The following is a 15,640-nucleotide window of genomic DNA, read 5'->3' on the forward strand; positions in this document are numbered from 1 at the left end:
AGTTTTTTTTTTTATCTATCTAAATGATAATATTTTTAAAATCAATGCTTTTGTAATAATACTATTTTAAAAAAATCATATTTTCACAATGGTCAATGGTGATATTTTTTTCAAATTTCTTTTTTTGAACTATAAAAAATATGAGTACGAGAGAAAGTGTAGATCATTGAAAAAAAAAATTGTTTTATTTGTTAGAATAGAATATATATGAAATGTGATTTAGGATGAATAGTGACTCCGGGAGCCACTCTTCACATCCCAAAACTGTTCCTTAAAATAAGGAATCGGATGGAGAGCTACTTTTGTCAAAAAGTTAACTTTATTTACTAAAATTTAGGGATTTGGAGTGTTTAGGCAGGATGCTCTTAGGTAGTATAACATAAATGATATTTAAATACGAAAAATGATTTATCCACAATATTTGTATAACATATTGTATAAATGAGAGGTATTTTTGTAAAATTATGTTTCCTTTATAAGATATTTTATAAAAATATCTCTCATTTAATACATTGTTGTACAATATGTTGTATAAAATGTTGTGAATATATCATTACTCTTTAAAAATTTTATAACGTGTAAATTTTGCGTATTATTTAAAAAAAATTAAAATTTACATACAAAATATTTTTTTAATAATAGATTCTATTTTTTTTTTTTTAAATGACTTAAGCGAGGGTTGCCCTGGTTATAATGTCTAGCAAAATGCATTGCTAAAATCTAGTCAGTTTTTTTAATTTTTTTTCTTTTACAATTTGATAATCAGATGATTGAATAATCGAAACAATTCTATGAACATTGTAAACACTTGTCTTCTATATTTTCTTAATTAATGTTTAGTTCAATGAGTTGGAACATTTTTCACGTTGTAAAAAGTCATACAATGAGTTGTATGATTTAACACACCAATTTGTAATTAATAGAATTCAACTTTTATACATTGTTGAAAAATTGTAGTTTTTTGGAGGATAAAGATCCATTTACCCAAGTTTATTATATCTTAGTTTGAGGGATATCAAGTATATATGAGATTAATTAAGAACGTATTAAAGCTTCATCATTACAATTTTTTTAAATTCTCACATAAAATATAATAAAATAATTCAACTTTTTTAAATCTCAAAATAATAATAATATTAAAAAATAATATTATAATAATATTTTATTTAACTTTCAACTTTCATCTCAACCGATCTCATTTCAAAACTTATTATCCAAACAGCACCTAATTAACTTAGATCGAGGAGCGCATAATATCAATTTAGAAGAAAATCATGTAGACCTTTTAGGAATACAGATAGTGATAGAGAGGAGTAAATCAAAAAATGTATTCCATGAGGAAACATAATATTAATTATTGGCGTGAAATTGGAACCAAAATATATAAAGCTAGAGAAACAAATAAATAAAAGCTCATATTATTAATGCTTCTTGTTAATTATAGAGTATAAAAAGACTCGCTTACTGGCCACAGCAGAACTGGTTAACACATCATGAATCAAACCAAATCTCCCTTTATTAATCCTTACGCAATATTAATAGCTTTTATTTATAAAGATGGGGGAAAAACAAAAACAAAAAAAAGTACTGGAACTTTGGGAAGACTTGAGAGGGAAGGCTGAGGATCATGCAATCGAATTAAGCAAGCTGCCTCTGTTGTTTGACACTTTAAACTCCAAGCATCCTGAAAAGTTGGTAAAATAGATGGTTCAAGTACTGGATTGTTGCATGGCTAAACGCATGAGAATCCATAAAATGATGAGTACTCGGAGCTAGCCTTTACCTTTGCAGTCGGGTCTCTGCCCGTTTGATGCTGCATAAATGAAAATATATATATCACTATATATATATATATATATATATATATATATATTCATTGATCATAATTTCGGTTTTTTGTTTTCTTTGGTAACATGCCTTTTTGATGGTGGTACTACTGGTTTGGTATTTAGCTTTGGTTCTGGTGGTGAAGCTTCTTCATCACTTGGGATGGGTACATTCTTTGCCTGTAAAAATGAAGGCGATCGAGGTGAGAAACAGGAACCAGATCTGGACATGACTCATCACATATAAGTTGTTAAGCAATATAGAAATATAATAACATACCAAATTCCTGAATAAGAGATTATAGAACATTTGTACGTATCTTTGCTTTGCCTTTTTCTGATCCTTGTTCAACTGTCTCCAGAAGCTGTAAATATTCGCCATGTTCAACACCTTGTTTGCATATATCTTCCAGGTATAGCTGTAAAGAGAGAAGAATTATATAATTTAAAGGTCATATGCATAATTCAGCTGGTGGATGCAAGTCTAGCTGGGAATAGTCATTACTAATTAATGAGAATAATTGCTAAGATATATCGTTTATGTGATTACCATTCATTTATACGCTGCAAACCTTCAGCCGAAAACTTGCTCCAGTATGTTGCATCCACCTTGCACTTCTCGAAGAACTCAGCAATTTTGTTGCTTGACTCATCGCCATTGTTGGGATCAATGTGGAAACCTGAGACCCCATCAACGATGATTTCTGCAGGACCTCCTTGATTGGTAGCAAAGGTGGGAAGTCCACAGTTCATTGCTTCAATGACCGTCAGGCCAAATGCTTCATACAAAGCAGGCTGCACAAAAGCTCCCTTTGTGTCAGCAATACAGCGGTAGAGTTCTCCGTTGCGTTGCCTATCGCTTTGCGCCGCAATCCATCTTATCTGACCCTTAAGATCGTATTTTTCTATAATTGTGTGCATCTTTTTTATTTCAGATATCTCTTCTCTATCATTTGATTTTGAAGGATCAATGAAGCCCCCAACCACAACAAGGTTAACCAAATCTCTCAGCCTCTTGTTCTTCCCATACCACTCGGTTAATCCAGTTATGTTCTTCACAACATCGAGCCTTGCCATCGAGAAGATGATAGGTTTGTTCCTGTCCGCTAGATATCCACTGTCTCCAAATAAAGTTCAGATAAAATTTTACGTCATTTAGACAAATTTATGATCCACATTAGCAGTATAAAAATTCATGCATGCTTTGCAACTTCAACACTCACGTGTGTTCATTGTTGTCCTCTTTACTGTACAGTAGTTCTTCAATGGCAGGGTGAAATGATGTGAATCTCCTTTGATTCTCTGTGTAAGGGAAATAGACAGATTGATCGGCCCCAGGTGCAGCAATGTTGAATTTGGGATCAAATACGTCGATGCCTGAAACAACTCTACAAAGTCCTGGAAGCGTAAATGCAGCATGGCTTTCATATTGTCCTGGTCTGTCTTTGCTGCAAGAAGTGCAACCACATTTATATGAAGCCTATGGATTTTTACTAACGAATTTTGAAAAAAAAAAAAAATGTCTCAAAGGTTACTAAAAACTCATGCTCAAGCTAAACAAATTTCAACCATTTGACAATCATGTTTATAGCTTCAAGTTCTATTGAATATGGGTAATTCTCCAACCTTCCTGCAATCTCTTGGAATGTGCTAGCTATGATGAAATCTGTTGCATTCATTGCAATTGTATCAGCAGTGAATTGGCATGAGAAGTGATACTTAGGGTCTAATTCCTTCCATTTGATGTCTGAGTTTTCATATTTAGTCTTCTCCAAAGCGTGGGCAATAGTTCCCTGGTTTTCAAACAAACTAGATTAGTACTAAATACAAAAAGAGAAACTCCATAGCTGAAAAAATGAAGAGGAAAAGACACCTGAGTTATCCCAAGTTTACTAGCCATGAGAGATGCCACTAAATTCCCATCAGTGTAATTTCCAATGATAAGATCTGGGTTCCCTTCCATGAAGTCGAGGATCTTGGTTGTAGCATCCTATTGATATACATAAAAGAGACCAAATAATTGATAATAATAATAAAATAAAAAAGTAGCTACTGTTGCAAGTTTAAAATCATGGATTCAAAGAGAGATGGAATACATGCCTGAGTGAACTTCTCAAGATAGGGATAAATTTCAAAACGAGAAACCCAGCGGCGGAGGATCCCGTTTTCAGTCTGAAAAGGCACACGGAGGATGTTTGAGTGCTTGGTTCCAATGATTGCTTCCAGTTCTTGGTTGCACTTAGTTCCACGTGCATCGGGTATAAGTCGTGTGACCTGTCATCATTAATCAGATGATCACATAAAACTTCCAAACTAAATTTCCTTTGTTTGGAATTTGTTCCTTGCTGTTTATGAAAACTCACCACAAGAATTTGAGGTTTCACATGATCTAGCCCCTGCTGCTTGACTCTGAGGAGCAATTCTTCTTCTAGAGCTTTCACTTGATCTAGAATGTAAACTACCTGTTTAAAGTAGTAGATGAGGAAAAAGTTAGCTTGCTCTAGAGTGTTGATTACTACTTGTATACTAGTTTTCTTTAATTCCAAATCAAAACCTTGTACCTGCCCGCCAGTATCCGGCAAGCCTAGGACATCTGATTGGCCAAAGTAGCCGTGAGGGGAGAAAATTACAACATTGAATATTGTAGGAAGTCTGCTCAATAACCTCTCCATATGCACTGGATCGGGTGCTTGGAGAACTTCTGAGACTGCTTTGATTGTCTCTTGTACTCTTTGTGCAGTATCTCCCCATCCTTTCTCGAAGCCCCACTCCTTAAACCTGTGAAGGAATTTAATTATCAGATACCCTTTTTTCAGTGTCTGCTAACAGAATTTAGTATTAAATAGATCACCTTAGCTCAAAATTATTATATGGAGTGTCTTTGGGAAGTGTTGAGACGAGCAATTCGGCTACTATGAGGGCCATCTGAAGCTTTGATGCAGTATTAAGGTTGTCATTTATCATAAGTTTCTGCAAATTATTTAAAATCACCATAAGCATTCAGAGCCATAAGCATTCTTCCAACATTTTATCTTACAAGGAATCGAATATTTTCTATATATACTTCTCCTTGGTGATTGAGCGTTAGCAAATAGTCAACGAGAGGTTGTGCATTCTCCAGTTTTCCACTAAGCTTTGAAGTCATGAACTTTGCAACAAAATTGAGTCCATTTCCAATTGAAGAAGATAGTGTTAAGTGAGGAAGAGGGTAGTCAAAAGCTGCAAAATCTACTTCCAAAGCATTTTCATCCTTTGCCCTGCAATATAAAACAATGTTATTACCCAACCTTTAAGCTACAAGCTGGGAGTTAATAACAGTAGTGTGGTCGATGAACTGGTTGGTTTTCTTACCCTTTTTGATGGGTCGTTTTCCACTCCTTATTACATTTGGTTTTGTAAAACATATCCCAAAGTTTTGAAAGTTTTATTATATGATGAAGAGCAGAGTAAATCTATGTCAACTTGTTTTAGAGTATTTTGGAAACATGGAATTCAGTTGGCTCTTACGAGAAACAAAAAAATTAGATCTAGATGAAGAGAAAAGGCATACCATTTTTCATCATATACCATTTCTTTGAACTTCAAGTAGTCTGTAGCAGTGATGGCATCAACCGATAAATCATCAGAGCTGACTTTGACAAATTCCCAAAATCCAGGATTTGGTCTTATGGCAAAAGCAACATGCGGTGGTATAACAGCAGCTTCCTGCATATCTCAATTGCATGGATTAGCTAGTAATATCAACAAAGCTATCATTTTGGTCTCAAAATGTTAAGCAAAGAACTTGTAAATATGAAATAAAAATAAGCACCTGTGTGGTACACAATATGTAGCCAAGCACGCCCTCCAGGACCTGAGTTCTTTCCTCTTTGTCATCGATCACTTGCTCCATTTCAACCATTAAATTGTCAAGTTTCATTATCCTTCTTCCCTTTTCTAGGTACTTAGCAAAGCACTTCTTCATATGGTACCGACTCTGCCTCAAGGCATCTGGCATGTTATCGGCTAGGGACTCAGAGCTCTTTAAGGTTGCAGCAGAAGCCATTTCGAACAGAAGTCTAGTTCAGAAGACAAACTAAGGTTATGAATGTGTTTAAAACAACACAGGTTTGGTCTGCTTAATGGTTAGAACTTAGAAGTTTTGCATTTTATAGAGTGATAAAGGTTACAAGTTTTGGTGCGTTGCTGACATGTCCATTATGAGAGCTTGCTTTCGGTTTCCTCAACGTTTGGGATTCTTACTTTTATTAGATTATTGGAAGTGGACATACAAAGAAGGGTGCATTGCTGGAAGAAGAAGAGAAGAAGAAGAAAGTAAAGAACATTTCTCAGAGAGAGGGAAGGAAAAGAAAAGAAAAGAATTCACATGCAGGAGGAGATTCCTTGTTAAAAAGCAAAGCCAATATAGACACTATTTCTCGCACGGAAGTACTGGTATCAATCTTTTCTTCTTTCTGTCTTGTGCCACTCGATAAGAAAGAATATGCATGCATGGAAATTAAGCTACCATGATCTCCACGACACCACCTTACATTGGTCTCATTGCAGTGTTCAATGTTGGAAACTCCTAGTTGAGTTCTAGGCAATTAAGTTCTTCCTTCTGGGAATCTGGCTAAACGTGGTGTTTTTTTTTTTTTTTTCCCCTGCAATTATAGAGGGAAAAGGCAGAAATGAGATGACGTGTTATTGATATTTGCTGTCCTTGTAATGAAAGTTCCGCGTACTCTTTTGCAAAAAGTAAATAAATATAAAATTTATATAAAAAATTAATTTCTTAATAGTAAATCTCAACTTAAGACTGTATATTTGTTTGCGTTGCTATTGAAAGAGAGAAATGGTAGGAGAGAAAAAAAATAGTAAAATAATATTTGAAGAGTGAACATTGTTTCTTCAAATTTGAAAAACATTGTTTACAACTATGTAAAATTTTGAAGATACATAATCTAATACATACCAATTTGAGAAGATATTATGCAAATATGAAGATAAATATAAAGATGTATAAGCCACTACCAATGCTCTAAATAGAAATACAAGATAGGCCAAGATTGGAGAAGCAAGGAGCCCATAATGGAATTGCGCGTTAGATATGAGAAATAATATTTGCAGTCGTGAATTACACAAGCATCATACAATCATATTTAAAAAAGTAAGTCAATATAGAATCCATATAATTTTTTAATAATAAATTTATTATTTTTTAAAATAATTAAATAATATTTACACACTCTACGATTGTATATAAAATTATTCGGTCGATATTACTCCTTTGGGAGTGAAGAGGCTGGTCCTGAAATCCTGAAATTGCGAATCCAGGCCCAACTACCATGCGGGCCGGCACCAAGAAGCTCGAATTCTTTTGTGCGGCGGGATCTCTAACAAAACCGAACATTCTGCATGGACCATGAATTCAGTACGAGGACAAGATGGGTTGACTTGACAAATATTATTCACAAATGTTTTAATTGTTATTATTATTTGTTTGGAAAACAGTACAAAAAAACTATAGTTTCTTAGAAATCGTTGCAAATTCCGCACCAAATAAAAAACTATAATTTTTATTTGTGATATTATTCAATTTCTTTTTATATTCAATTCAAAATATTAAAAATGATACAAAACTGCGAATCCGTGATGTTATATTAGAAATAATGATAAAGTGTTATATTTATGAAAAAAATTATTATATACGTAAAAACATACAAATGAAGGGACAATATATAGCAATTAGCAGGCAGACATGTTAACTTTTTAAGACAACAATTATCATCTAGCTGGTGCTGTCCCTTCCACCGCCAAAAGCCAAAAGGCATAAATTTCGGTAGGAGTGAAGATTTTTCGGCCCACCGAATGGTCGGTTCGGATCCGAATTCCTATTTGGTGGGATCTTTACAAATCTTCATACGATCTTGGGGTGTTATTTTAAATCAGATTAAAACCGATCGAATCACTTGTATTTAAATCTTTTAAATATTATATATAACATATTATTTTATATAATAATTGTATAGATTAATTATATAATTTTCTCTAATCTATCACATTGATTATATAAAATGTAAAATATAGATACCTTCTAAACTATTAAGTTAGTAATTATTAATATCATAAATATAATTATAATTAATTATTTTTTAATGAGTTAATTACATAATTTACATTAAAGAGTCCTTTTAATTTTGATTTTACTAATTTTACTAATTAATTTATATTAATTTATCTATCAAAAAAAGAAAAGAGGGAAAAAATCTTACTACCTCGTAAGGGTATAAATTTAAACCGATAAACCGGACCGAACCAGTTGGTCTAGTTTTTAAACCGGTCCAGTCCGAAACCGGTTCCTATATTTTGAAAACTGGCCGGAATCGATCCGGTTTCGGTTCCGTAGTTTTCGAGACCGGACCAAACCGAACATATATATATATAAGTTTTATATATAATATATAATTATATATTAAATTTTTATATATAATATATATAATTATATATCATATATGAAATGTTAATTTTAAATATGAACATTTGTAATTTGTTTGATTATATGTTATTAATATAATTATATATACGATAATGTTATTATATTTTATAAAATAAAAGTTTAATCTTAAAGACGAAAATTTAATTGATCATATGCTTTAAATATAAAAAAAATATATTTAATTATTAATAACATTTTATCATAAAAGGTAACACTTTATTATATATTTTTATATTTTAAAAAAATCAAAAAACCGGATCAGACCGAAAACCGGTAAAACCGGAGATACCGGCTTAGGAGGGTAATCAGGACGTAATCGGTTTTAAAAAATATAAAATCAGTACATATTAGTTCGATCCTAATAACTTGTTAATAATAGCACGCAATCTTATTTTTAAGAGTTATATTTTTGACAATTTTAAGAATTTTCTTGTTATTAAATCGGTTTGAAGAACACAACATTTTTATTATAATTGATAAGAGTTAGTTTGAAAAATTTAAAATTTAAAATATATTTTTATAAGGTAATGCAAATATTTATTAGATAGACGGACTTGAAAATAATATTTTTCTTAACATTTAATAGGAATGTCTTTGTCCACATGGTGCATCCTGAAACGAGCCACGTCGAGTGGTGCAAAGCACTTTTTAGGGGGAGGTGGGGATTTATGGTTAGATTCAGAACGTACGTCCAGCATGCAGCGCAATGGCACGACCACCCAATCCAAATTAACGAAAGAGAGAAAACAAAATAAAATAAAATAAAAGAAGAAAGAAAGACAGCAGTAGAGTTAGGTCAACACAAGGGATACGTGTCCAATGACCGGCCCACAAACACCAGTGGCCGAAACGTGTGGACTCCACAGCCCCACAAGGGCACGACCAACAACAATGTGGTCTTTTCCCACACACTTTTTCTACGTCAAACACGGACAAAAATGAGAGAGAGAGAGAGAGAGACGGAGGAGGCGTCATTACGGTGGTCACACCTCTATTGTTTGTCCCCAAAACAATCCGTTCCGTTACATCCCACACACACTGCCAACCTAGCACTTAGCAGTGACTTCCACACTCTCTTCCACTAGCCGGGGCCCCACACCAGCACCACCACCCCCCCCACCCCATCTTCTTTAACAGTGGCAAAGTTAGCACGTATTTGATAACGTTATCTTCCACTGATTGGGTGCTTCTTCTTACGTGTCATCCTCTTCCGAACTCCTCATATTTTCAAACGCTGCTCTTTCTTTTCCTGGGATCCGAGTTGGAATCTTACCGAGACTAATTTTATATATGTACCCTTTTTCTTCGTACCTTCTTTTTTTTTTTTTTTTTTTCTAAAGAAAACTGTCCTTTCTTTGAATTTCAGTGTTTAAATGATTTTGTGACTCGGGAAAAAATGAAAGTTGCAAAATTGTATTAAGATATTAATCTAATTATCTATTGAGTAGTGTCACATGTACTTATGCTTTTATCATATTATTAGTTTTTTTTTAAATTTAAAATTTTATAATTTTTAACATAATATGTAGAGAAGTAAATTTTTTATAAATACATTTAACATTTTTTTTTATCCCTATTACTAAGAAGCGGGCGGGTTGTAAATCGGATTGACATCGGGCTTGCCCAGCAGCACTGGTCTTAATCGACAGACAAAAAGGTTATTATAAACGAGAAGACCGTAAAGGCAAATTAAGATAAACGAAAAAACCCAATCCCGATCCCAAAAAAAGGCTATTAAACAAGAGCTTAAATAAGAGAAAAAAGTTTGCATGACAATAATGAAAAAGACACCTTCATTAACAGGAGAGTACTAGAGACAAAAACATTGTTATAGTAGAGTCTGGAACCGTGGCCAGATGTTTGGCAAGGTTTTTGCTCGTGGTTGTAATTTTCTGTTCCAATGACGTTGATGTTGATGCCTTGAACTTGGTATTAATTAAACTGGAAGCTCTTTTGAGTTGCTTTAGAGCAACAGCATCCAACAGATAGGCTTCTTTTTTCATTGGATTTCTACATACGTATGTTTCAATTGACGTTTTTGTTTCAGATTTTGTAAAGTAAAAAGCTGCAATGAATTTCATAGAGGGATTTTGTTATGGTAAACTGAGTGAAAAGGGGAACCAACCCATTTGAGTAACTTAGACAAAGAAAACGTTGAGCAATTACCCGACCTTACTTTTCGTTGCCTTACTTCTGAAATATTTTCTTGTTAAAGATCCCATTTTGTGAGTTCTTGCTGGTGCGAATGGCTGGTTTTTGGTTTTCTGATAATTTGATGTTCTTGAAGCATTGGCTGTGTGTCTATTTGTTTATTTAACCATGTTTTTTTTTGCTTCAATCACAGAGAGTTTGGACTGAGCTTCCTTGGCTTTTCACCAACTGAAGTTCCATTCTTGGGTTGGGTGGTTTGGTTTCGACTGGAAAATTTGGTTTCGTTTGTTTGTGGCAATATTTTAATCCTTCCCTGGAAGTTGAACCGCGTTGCTTTCAAAGGATATCTTTAGGTTAAATCAAGGTTGGAGACATAGGAAGACGAGAAGGACAAGAATATCTCAGTATATTTGGGTTGCTACGATCTCGAGTTCAATAATGTCTGTAGCATTATTATGGATTGTCACCCCAAGCATAGAGGTATCCAACTCCGTTGGGTTCTTCAATTCGGTCAGAGATGGAAACCGGCTTTTAGATCCATCAATCTCTATATCCCGATATTGGGGATCAATTAGAGCGAAGAAAGGTAGGAAAGAGAAATGGAATTCTTGCTCAGTTAGTACAGATTTGAAGTATTCGGGCGTTGGTGGCTCAGGCTTAGACAGTGGAAGCAACTTCCCTGTACTATCAAGCATGGTAGCAAACCCTGCGGGAGAATTGGCCGTGTCATCGGAGCAGAAGGTTTACGATGTGGTGCTAAAGCAGGCAGCTCTGGTTAAAAAGCAGTTGAGGTCTAGTGGTGATCTTGATGTAAAGCCGGATATCGTTCTTCCTGGGACACTCAGCTTGTTAAGTGAAGCTTATGATCGTTGTGGAGAAGTTTGCGCAGAGTATGCAAAGACATTCTACTTGGGTTAGCGTCCTCTTATTTATCCTATAATTATTGCTTGCATTTTTTACTTGAGATTTGAATGCTGTATCTTCTGTACTTCGGAATTCAATTCTTTCTTGCTTTTGCCTTTTCACTTTCAGGTACTCTGCTAATGACCCCTGAAAGGCGAAGGGCTATCTGGGCAATATATGGTGAGTGACTATGGCCTTCTATCAGATCACATCTTTCTTCCCCTTTTCTCCCTCCAATACAACTTTTTTCTGGCTCCTCCATTGGAATTAATAAGTTAAAAGGTCAATGTCTATAACAAGAGTTATATCACAGCATAGCAAGCAAAGAAAGGCAGTTGTTAAAATTACTGAGCTCCTAATTCTTGAAGTTGCAGAGCTTCTGCTAATACTTAGAAGTAAGAGGTTCTTGCCTTGGTGAGAAACTTATAATATTCCTCAGCCCGTGTATACTTATCAACAAAAAAAAAATATTCCTCAGCCCGTGTAACGTGGTGATTAGTTCTCTTTTCTTTATTCACGAGTGTGCTAGGGCAGAGGAACTTATGATTATCAAACGTGTAACAACCTCATGAATTTTTAAATGTAATACCTGTCTCTGTCTTTTCTTGAGTCAAATGTTATACTTGTCAAAGCAAATACAATCATTCTCATTGACCCGTCCCAGTATTTCTTACCTCATGCTTTAAAACTCTTGTCATTGGAATAACTTTTATGGCTTTAAAATTCTATGATTTACGGCTTCTTTCCCTATCAAAGGAAGTTAGGTACCTTTTCATTAGCATTTTGGATTATGCTTCTTGCTTTTCTAAGAATACGTATAAGATGACAATCCTTATAAAAAAAATGTATGAGATGACAATAATCATTAAGTAGAGCCTTGCTTGGAAGAAGGCCTTGGTTCTCTTCACTGTGTGTATTAGTAGTTAGTTTAGCAGAAAAAAGTAGGCCATTTGGTACAAACCCAAAAGATCATTTAAGGACGTAAGGTCTTTAAGATTTCCATAGTTGTTCTCCAAAATGTGACTTTCTAATCTTCATATCTTTTGTCACCCTGTTATAGGGAGAATGAAATCCAATAAAGGCAACAGTAACTGATTTACTCTCCCCAAGGAACCGCCCAGCTACTGCAGTGAGGATTGTTTTTATCTTAGTTGGTATCTGGAAGCAAGATTAGTCTTTTAATTTATGTGGGCTAACTTAGGCTTTCACCTTTATTGAAAATTTATTGAACAGTAAAAAAAAATGCAGCAAGAAAAAGAGAAATACATCCCAGTGTCCAAGACCGCCACAACTACAACCGCCACCAAAATACTAGATAGGTGAATGTATGTGTATAAATCTAATAACAGATAGGTGAACAGTCTGTTTTCCTTCTCTATTTCTGCTATAGTCCATGTGTCTGTGAGCAATTTCTATATACGTGACTTCAATCTGATAAAACTAAATTAGTTTCATCTTTTAGTTCTTATAATCCCCAGTTGGTTTGAAATTAAGGGTTGAGTTGAGTTGATATATTTCCCTTATGATGTTGCACATACAGTGTGGTGTAGGAGGACAGATGAGCTTGTCGATGGGCCAAATGCTTCGCATATAACTCCAACAGCTTTGGATAGGTGGGAGTCACGGTTGGAAGATCTTTTTCGAGGCCGTCCATTTGACATGCTTGATGCCGCTTTATCAGATACAGTCACCAAATTCCCTGTTGATATCCAGGTTAGACGGTACTCTTGAGAAATCCTTGAAATATGTGACTACAACAATAAAAATCTTCACACTATTTTATTATATCTTATTAATATAATAGCTCTAGGTTGTACTTTTAAGCTACTAAGACTATTAAAAAGAACTTGAAAATAAACTGAATATGGTGCAACAATGAAAATTCATCAACACATTAGGTCTGAACTGAGAGATAGGATCAGCATGTTACTTGCCAAAAAAGAAAAAGAACAAAGAAAAGGGATGGCATGTCTCCACCAACAAAGGGAAAAGGAATATCAGAACACCGTACGTCTTTGTAGTCTCACTATTCCAAATCTCATTTGAGGCTTAAATGACGACTTCCATTTTACTGGCAATACCCTTGATCAAAGTTATAGCATCTTTTTCAAAAGCTTCTTGCTTTGATTATTAGACAACTTCTAACCCAATCGTGTGACCGTTATTACTGCAGCCATTCGAGGATATGATTGAAGGAATGAGAATGGACCTAAGGAAGTCAAGATACAAAAATTTTGATGAACTCTATCTCTACTGTTATTATGTTGCTGGGACAGTTGGATTGATGAGTGTTCCAGTTATGGGCATTGCACCTGATTCGCAAGCAACAACAGAGGGTGTATATAATGCTGCCTTGGCATTGGGGATTGCAAATCAGCTTACAAACATACTAAGGGATGTTGGAGAAGAGTAAGTGCAGAGCTTTAGACAGGATTAGCCATAATTATTCAGTCTTATTGGTAATATTAGTACAACGAAAATGCCCAAGCCTGGGAGGTTTTTTCTTGGCTGATTGGGCTATCCAGTTATAAGTTACCATAACCAACTCCAAAGACGTGAAATGTGGTACAATCAACCTGGTCAGGGATATACGTTCAAGTATTTGTATGCAGCTAGGTTGTTTTCAAAACTGGATTGTCCAAAATTTGTTTCATCAAAGCTGGTTCTTTCTGTTCAACCAGCCAGCCAAGTCCAGTCTGGACTTTGAGGTTCCTTGCATCTAGTATTGAACATTCTAAGTGATTCTACATCCCAGTTCTGTTTAATATAATGTTTATGATCCATATTATCCATAGGTTCCCAGAGAAGCTTTGTTGATTAAAGTGAACTTTGAATTTCATGACAGCCATTCTTAAGGAAATTCTTACAACATCAAGCATTATTTTCTTATTTTTTTCCTCCCTATTTGTGTACAACCACTGCTTTATTCTCTTATTCCTTTGGGAATAAAATCGAATCTCAACTAAAAGCTCAGTGCCTTAGTAAATGTCTCTTGATGGAAATAATTGTATCTGTAGTACGACCTTGACTCATCTCTTTATTATCCACTTCTCATGAATTGTTCTCTATCCAGTGCTAGAAGAGGTAGGGTTTATCTACCACAGGATGAGCTAACTCAGGCAGGGCTTTCAGATGAAGACATATTTGCTGGAAAGGTGACAGACAAATGGAGAAACTTCATGAAGAATCAAATAAAGAGGGCAAGGATGTTCTTTGATGAGGCAGAGAAAGGGGTGACAGAACTGAGTGCAGCTAGTAGATGGCCGGTAAACAATCATCCTAACAATATGAAAATTCATTCCATGGATTACCCACTAAGGTTTTTAACTTTAAAAACCTTAAAAAAAAAAAAAAGTTGCCACCGCAATAATTTTTCATAAATATCAAAGAATGTAATATAGGCATACTGCTCTACGAATCCAAATCCTGAGTTTCAAAAAAAAAAATGTTCTCCATCTCCACAGCCTTGTAGGCCAGTCCTTGAAATATCTTTTTTCATCTGGAAATCTGACTCTCTTTTTTTTTTTTTTTCTTTTATTAAAGTATCTTGCCCTCCATCGTTTGTCACATGAAAGATACACACTGGAAAGGGAAATTTTCTCATGTGATTGAGAAAATTTTGAATTGTTGTTGGATATATATCTTTGCCTGTTAGTTTATTTCTGAGCTACCAAGTTCTTGGATATTGCAGGTATGGGCGTCCTTGTTATTGTACCGCCAAATATTGGACGAGATTGAAGCAAATGACTACAACAACTTCACCCAGAGGGCTTATGTAAGCAAAGCCAAGAAGTTACTTGCTTTGCCGATTGCATACACAAAATCTCTTGTCCCACCATCAAGAACATCATCTCTGTTGACCAAGGCATGAAATTGAAATACTGGGCATAAAATTATAGAACTGATTATGTGGGGGAAAAGCTTAACTATAAGCTAAAAGGAAAAGGCATATTCTGTATATTACCAAACCTTATTGTGCAGCTGGTATTCGCAGTAAAAAGTAGAAGCCTCCCTCCAAATATTCCTTGAAAAATCTAGCCTTGTGCTACAGAAATAGATGGCAACAGTGGATTTCCATACATAATACAGAAATGTAATGGAAACCCATGTGCCTGCAGTGGATTTCCATGCTCATGGTGTATGAGTTTGCAAGCATTCCTGGCGTCTTCGATTTCAATCCCAGAAACTCAAGTTTCAATATTTATCTCAAAAAGTCCATCTAAGAACCATTCCAACTATTTCATAGACAGCGAATTCAATACTTTTACGGTGAGAAGTTTGA

General features: G+C 34.7%; 2 protein-coding genes across 3 annotated transcripts; one reads left to right on the forward strand and one right to left on the reverse strand.

Annotated features, from left to right (window-relative positions):
- Positions 1-1,410: 1,410 nt before the first annotated feature.
- On the reverse strand, positions 1,411-5,957 carry LOC121248150 (sucrose synthase 6-like). The gene is made up of 15 exons (XM_041146528.1): positions 5,638-5,957; positions 5,377-5,531; positions 4,891-5,083; positions 4,678-4,796; positions 4,388-4,604; positions 4,190-4,288; positions 3,927-4,100; positions 3,700-3,816; positions 3,453-3,619; positions 3,050-3,274; positions 2,377-2,943; positions 2,107-2,245; positions 1,918-2,006; positions 1,784-1,813; positions 1,411-1,684 (listed from the first exon to the last, which is right to left on the reverse strand). The coding sequence occupies exons 1-15, from the start codon at positions 5,869-5,871 to the stop codon at positions 1,669-1,671; spliced, it is 2,541 nt and encodes an 846-aa protein (XP_041002462.1). The 5' UTR covers positions 5,872-5,957; the 3' UTR covers positions 1,411-1,668.
- Positions 5,958-10,071: 4,114 nt separating this feature from the next.
- LOC121248151 (phytoene synthase 2, chloroplastic) lies at positions 10,072-15,391 on the forward strand. 2 transcript variants are annotated; one of them, XM_041146529.1, is made up of 7 exons: positions 10,072-10,322; positions 10,649-11,368; positions 11,488-11,538; positions 12,899-13,071; positions 13,532-13,767; positions 14,432-14,624; positions 15,050-15,391. In XM_041146529.1, exons 2-7 carry the CDS (start codon positions 10,894-10,896, stop codon positions 15,227-15,229), a joined length of 1,308 nt encoding a protein of 435 aa, XP_041002463.1. In that variant the 5' UTR covers positions 10,072-10,322; positions 10,649-10,893; the 3' UTR covers positions 15,230-15,391. The 2 variants fall into 2 exon arrangements, with proteins under 2 accessions (XP_041002463.1, XP_041002464.1); XM_041146530.1 differs by lacking the exon at positions 10,072-10,322 and adding an exon at positions 10,336-10,543.
- The last annotated feature ends 249 nt before the right edge of the window (positions 15,392-15,640 follow it).

The sequence above is a fragment of the Juglans microcarpa x Juglans regia genome, chromosome 2D (genome assembly GCF_004785595.1).
Source record: "Juglans microcarpa x Juglans regia isolate MS1-56 chromosome 2D, Jm3101_v1.0, whole genome shotgun sequence".
Classification (NCBI taxonomy): domain Eukaryota; kingdom Viridiplantae; phylum Streptophyta; class Magnoliopsida; order Fagales; family Juglandaceae; genus Juglans; species Juglans microcarpa x Juglans regia.

Coding starts and splice junctions, on each gene's coding strand:
- LOC121248151 (XM_041146529.1), top strand. CDS start 10,894: ATGTCTGTAGCATTATTATGGATTGTCACCCCAAGCATAGAGGTATCC. Junction 13,072..13,531: donor AATTCCCTGTTGATATCCAG/GTTAGACGGTAC, acceptor TTATTACTGCAG/CCATTCGAGGATATGATTGA. Junction 13,768..14,431: donor CTAAGGGATGTTGGAGAAGA/GTAAGTGCAGAG, acceptor TTCTCTATCCAG/TGCTAGAAGAGGTAGGGTTT.
- LOC121248150 (XM_041146528.1), bottom strand. CDS start 5,871: ATGGCTTCTGCTGCAACCTTAAAGAGCTCTGAGTCCCTAGCCGATAAC. Junction 5,532..5,637: donor ACATATTGTGTACCACACAG/GTGCTTATTTTT, acceptor TGAGATATGCAG/GAAGCTGCTGTTATACCACC. Junction 1,814..1,917: donor GTAGTACCACCATCAAAAAG/GCATGTTACCAA, acceptor TCATTTATGCAG/CATCAAACGGGCAGAGACCC.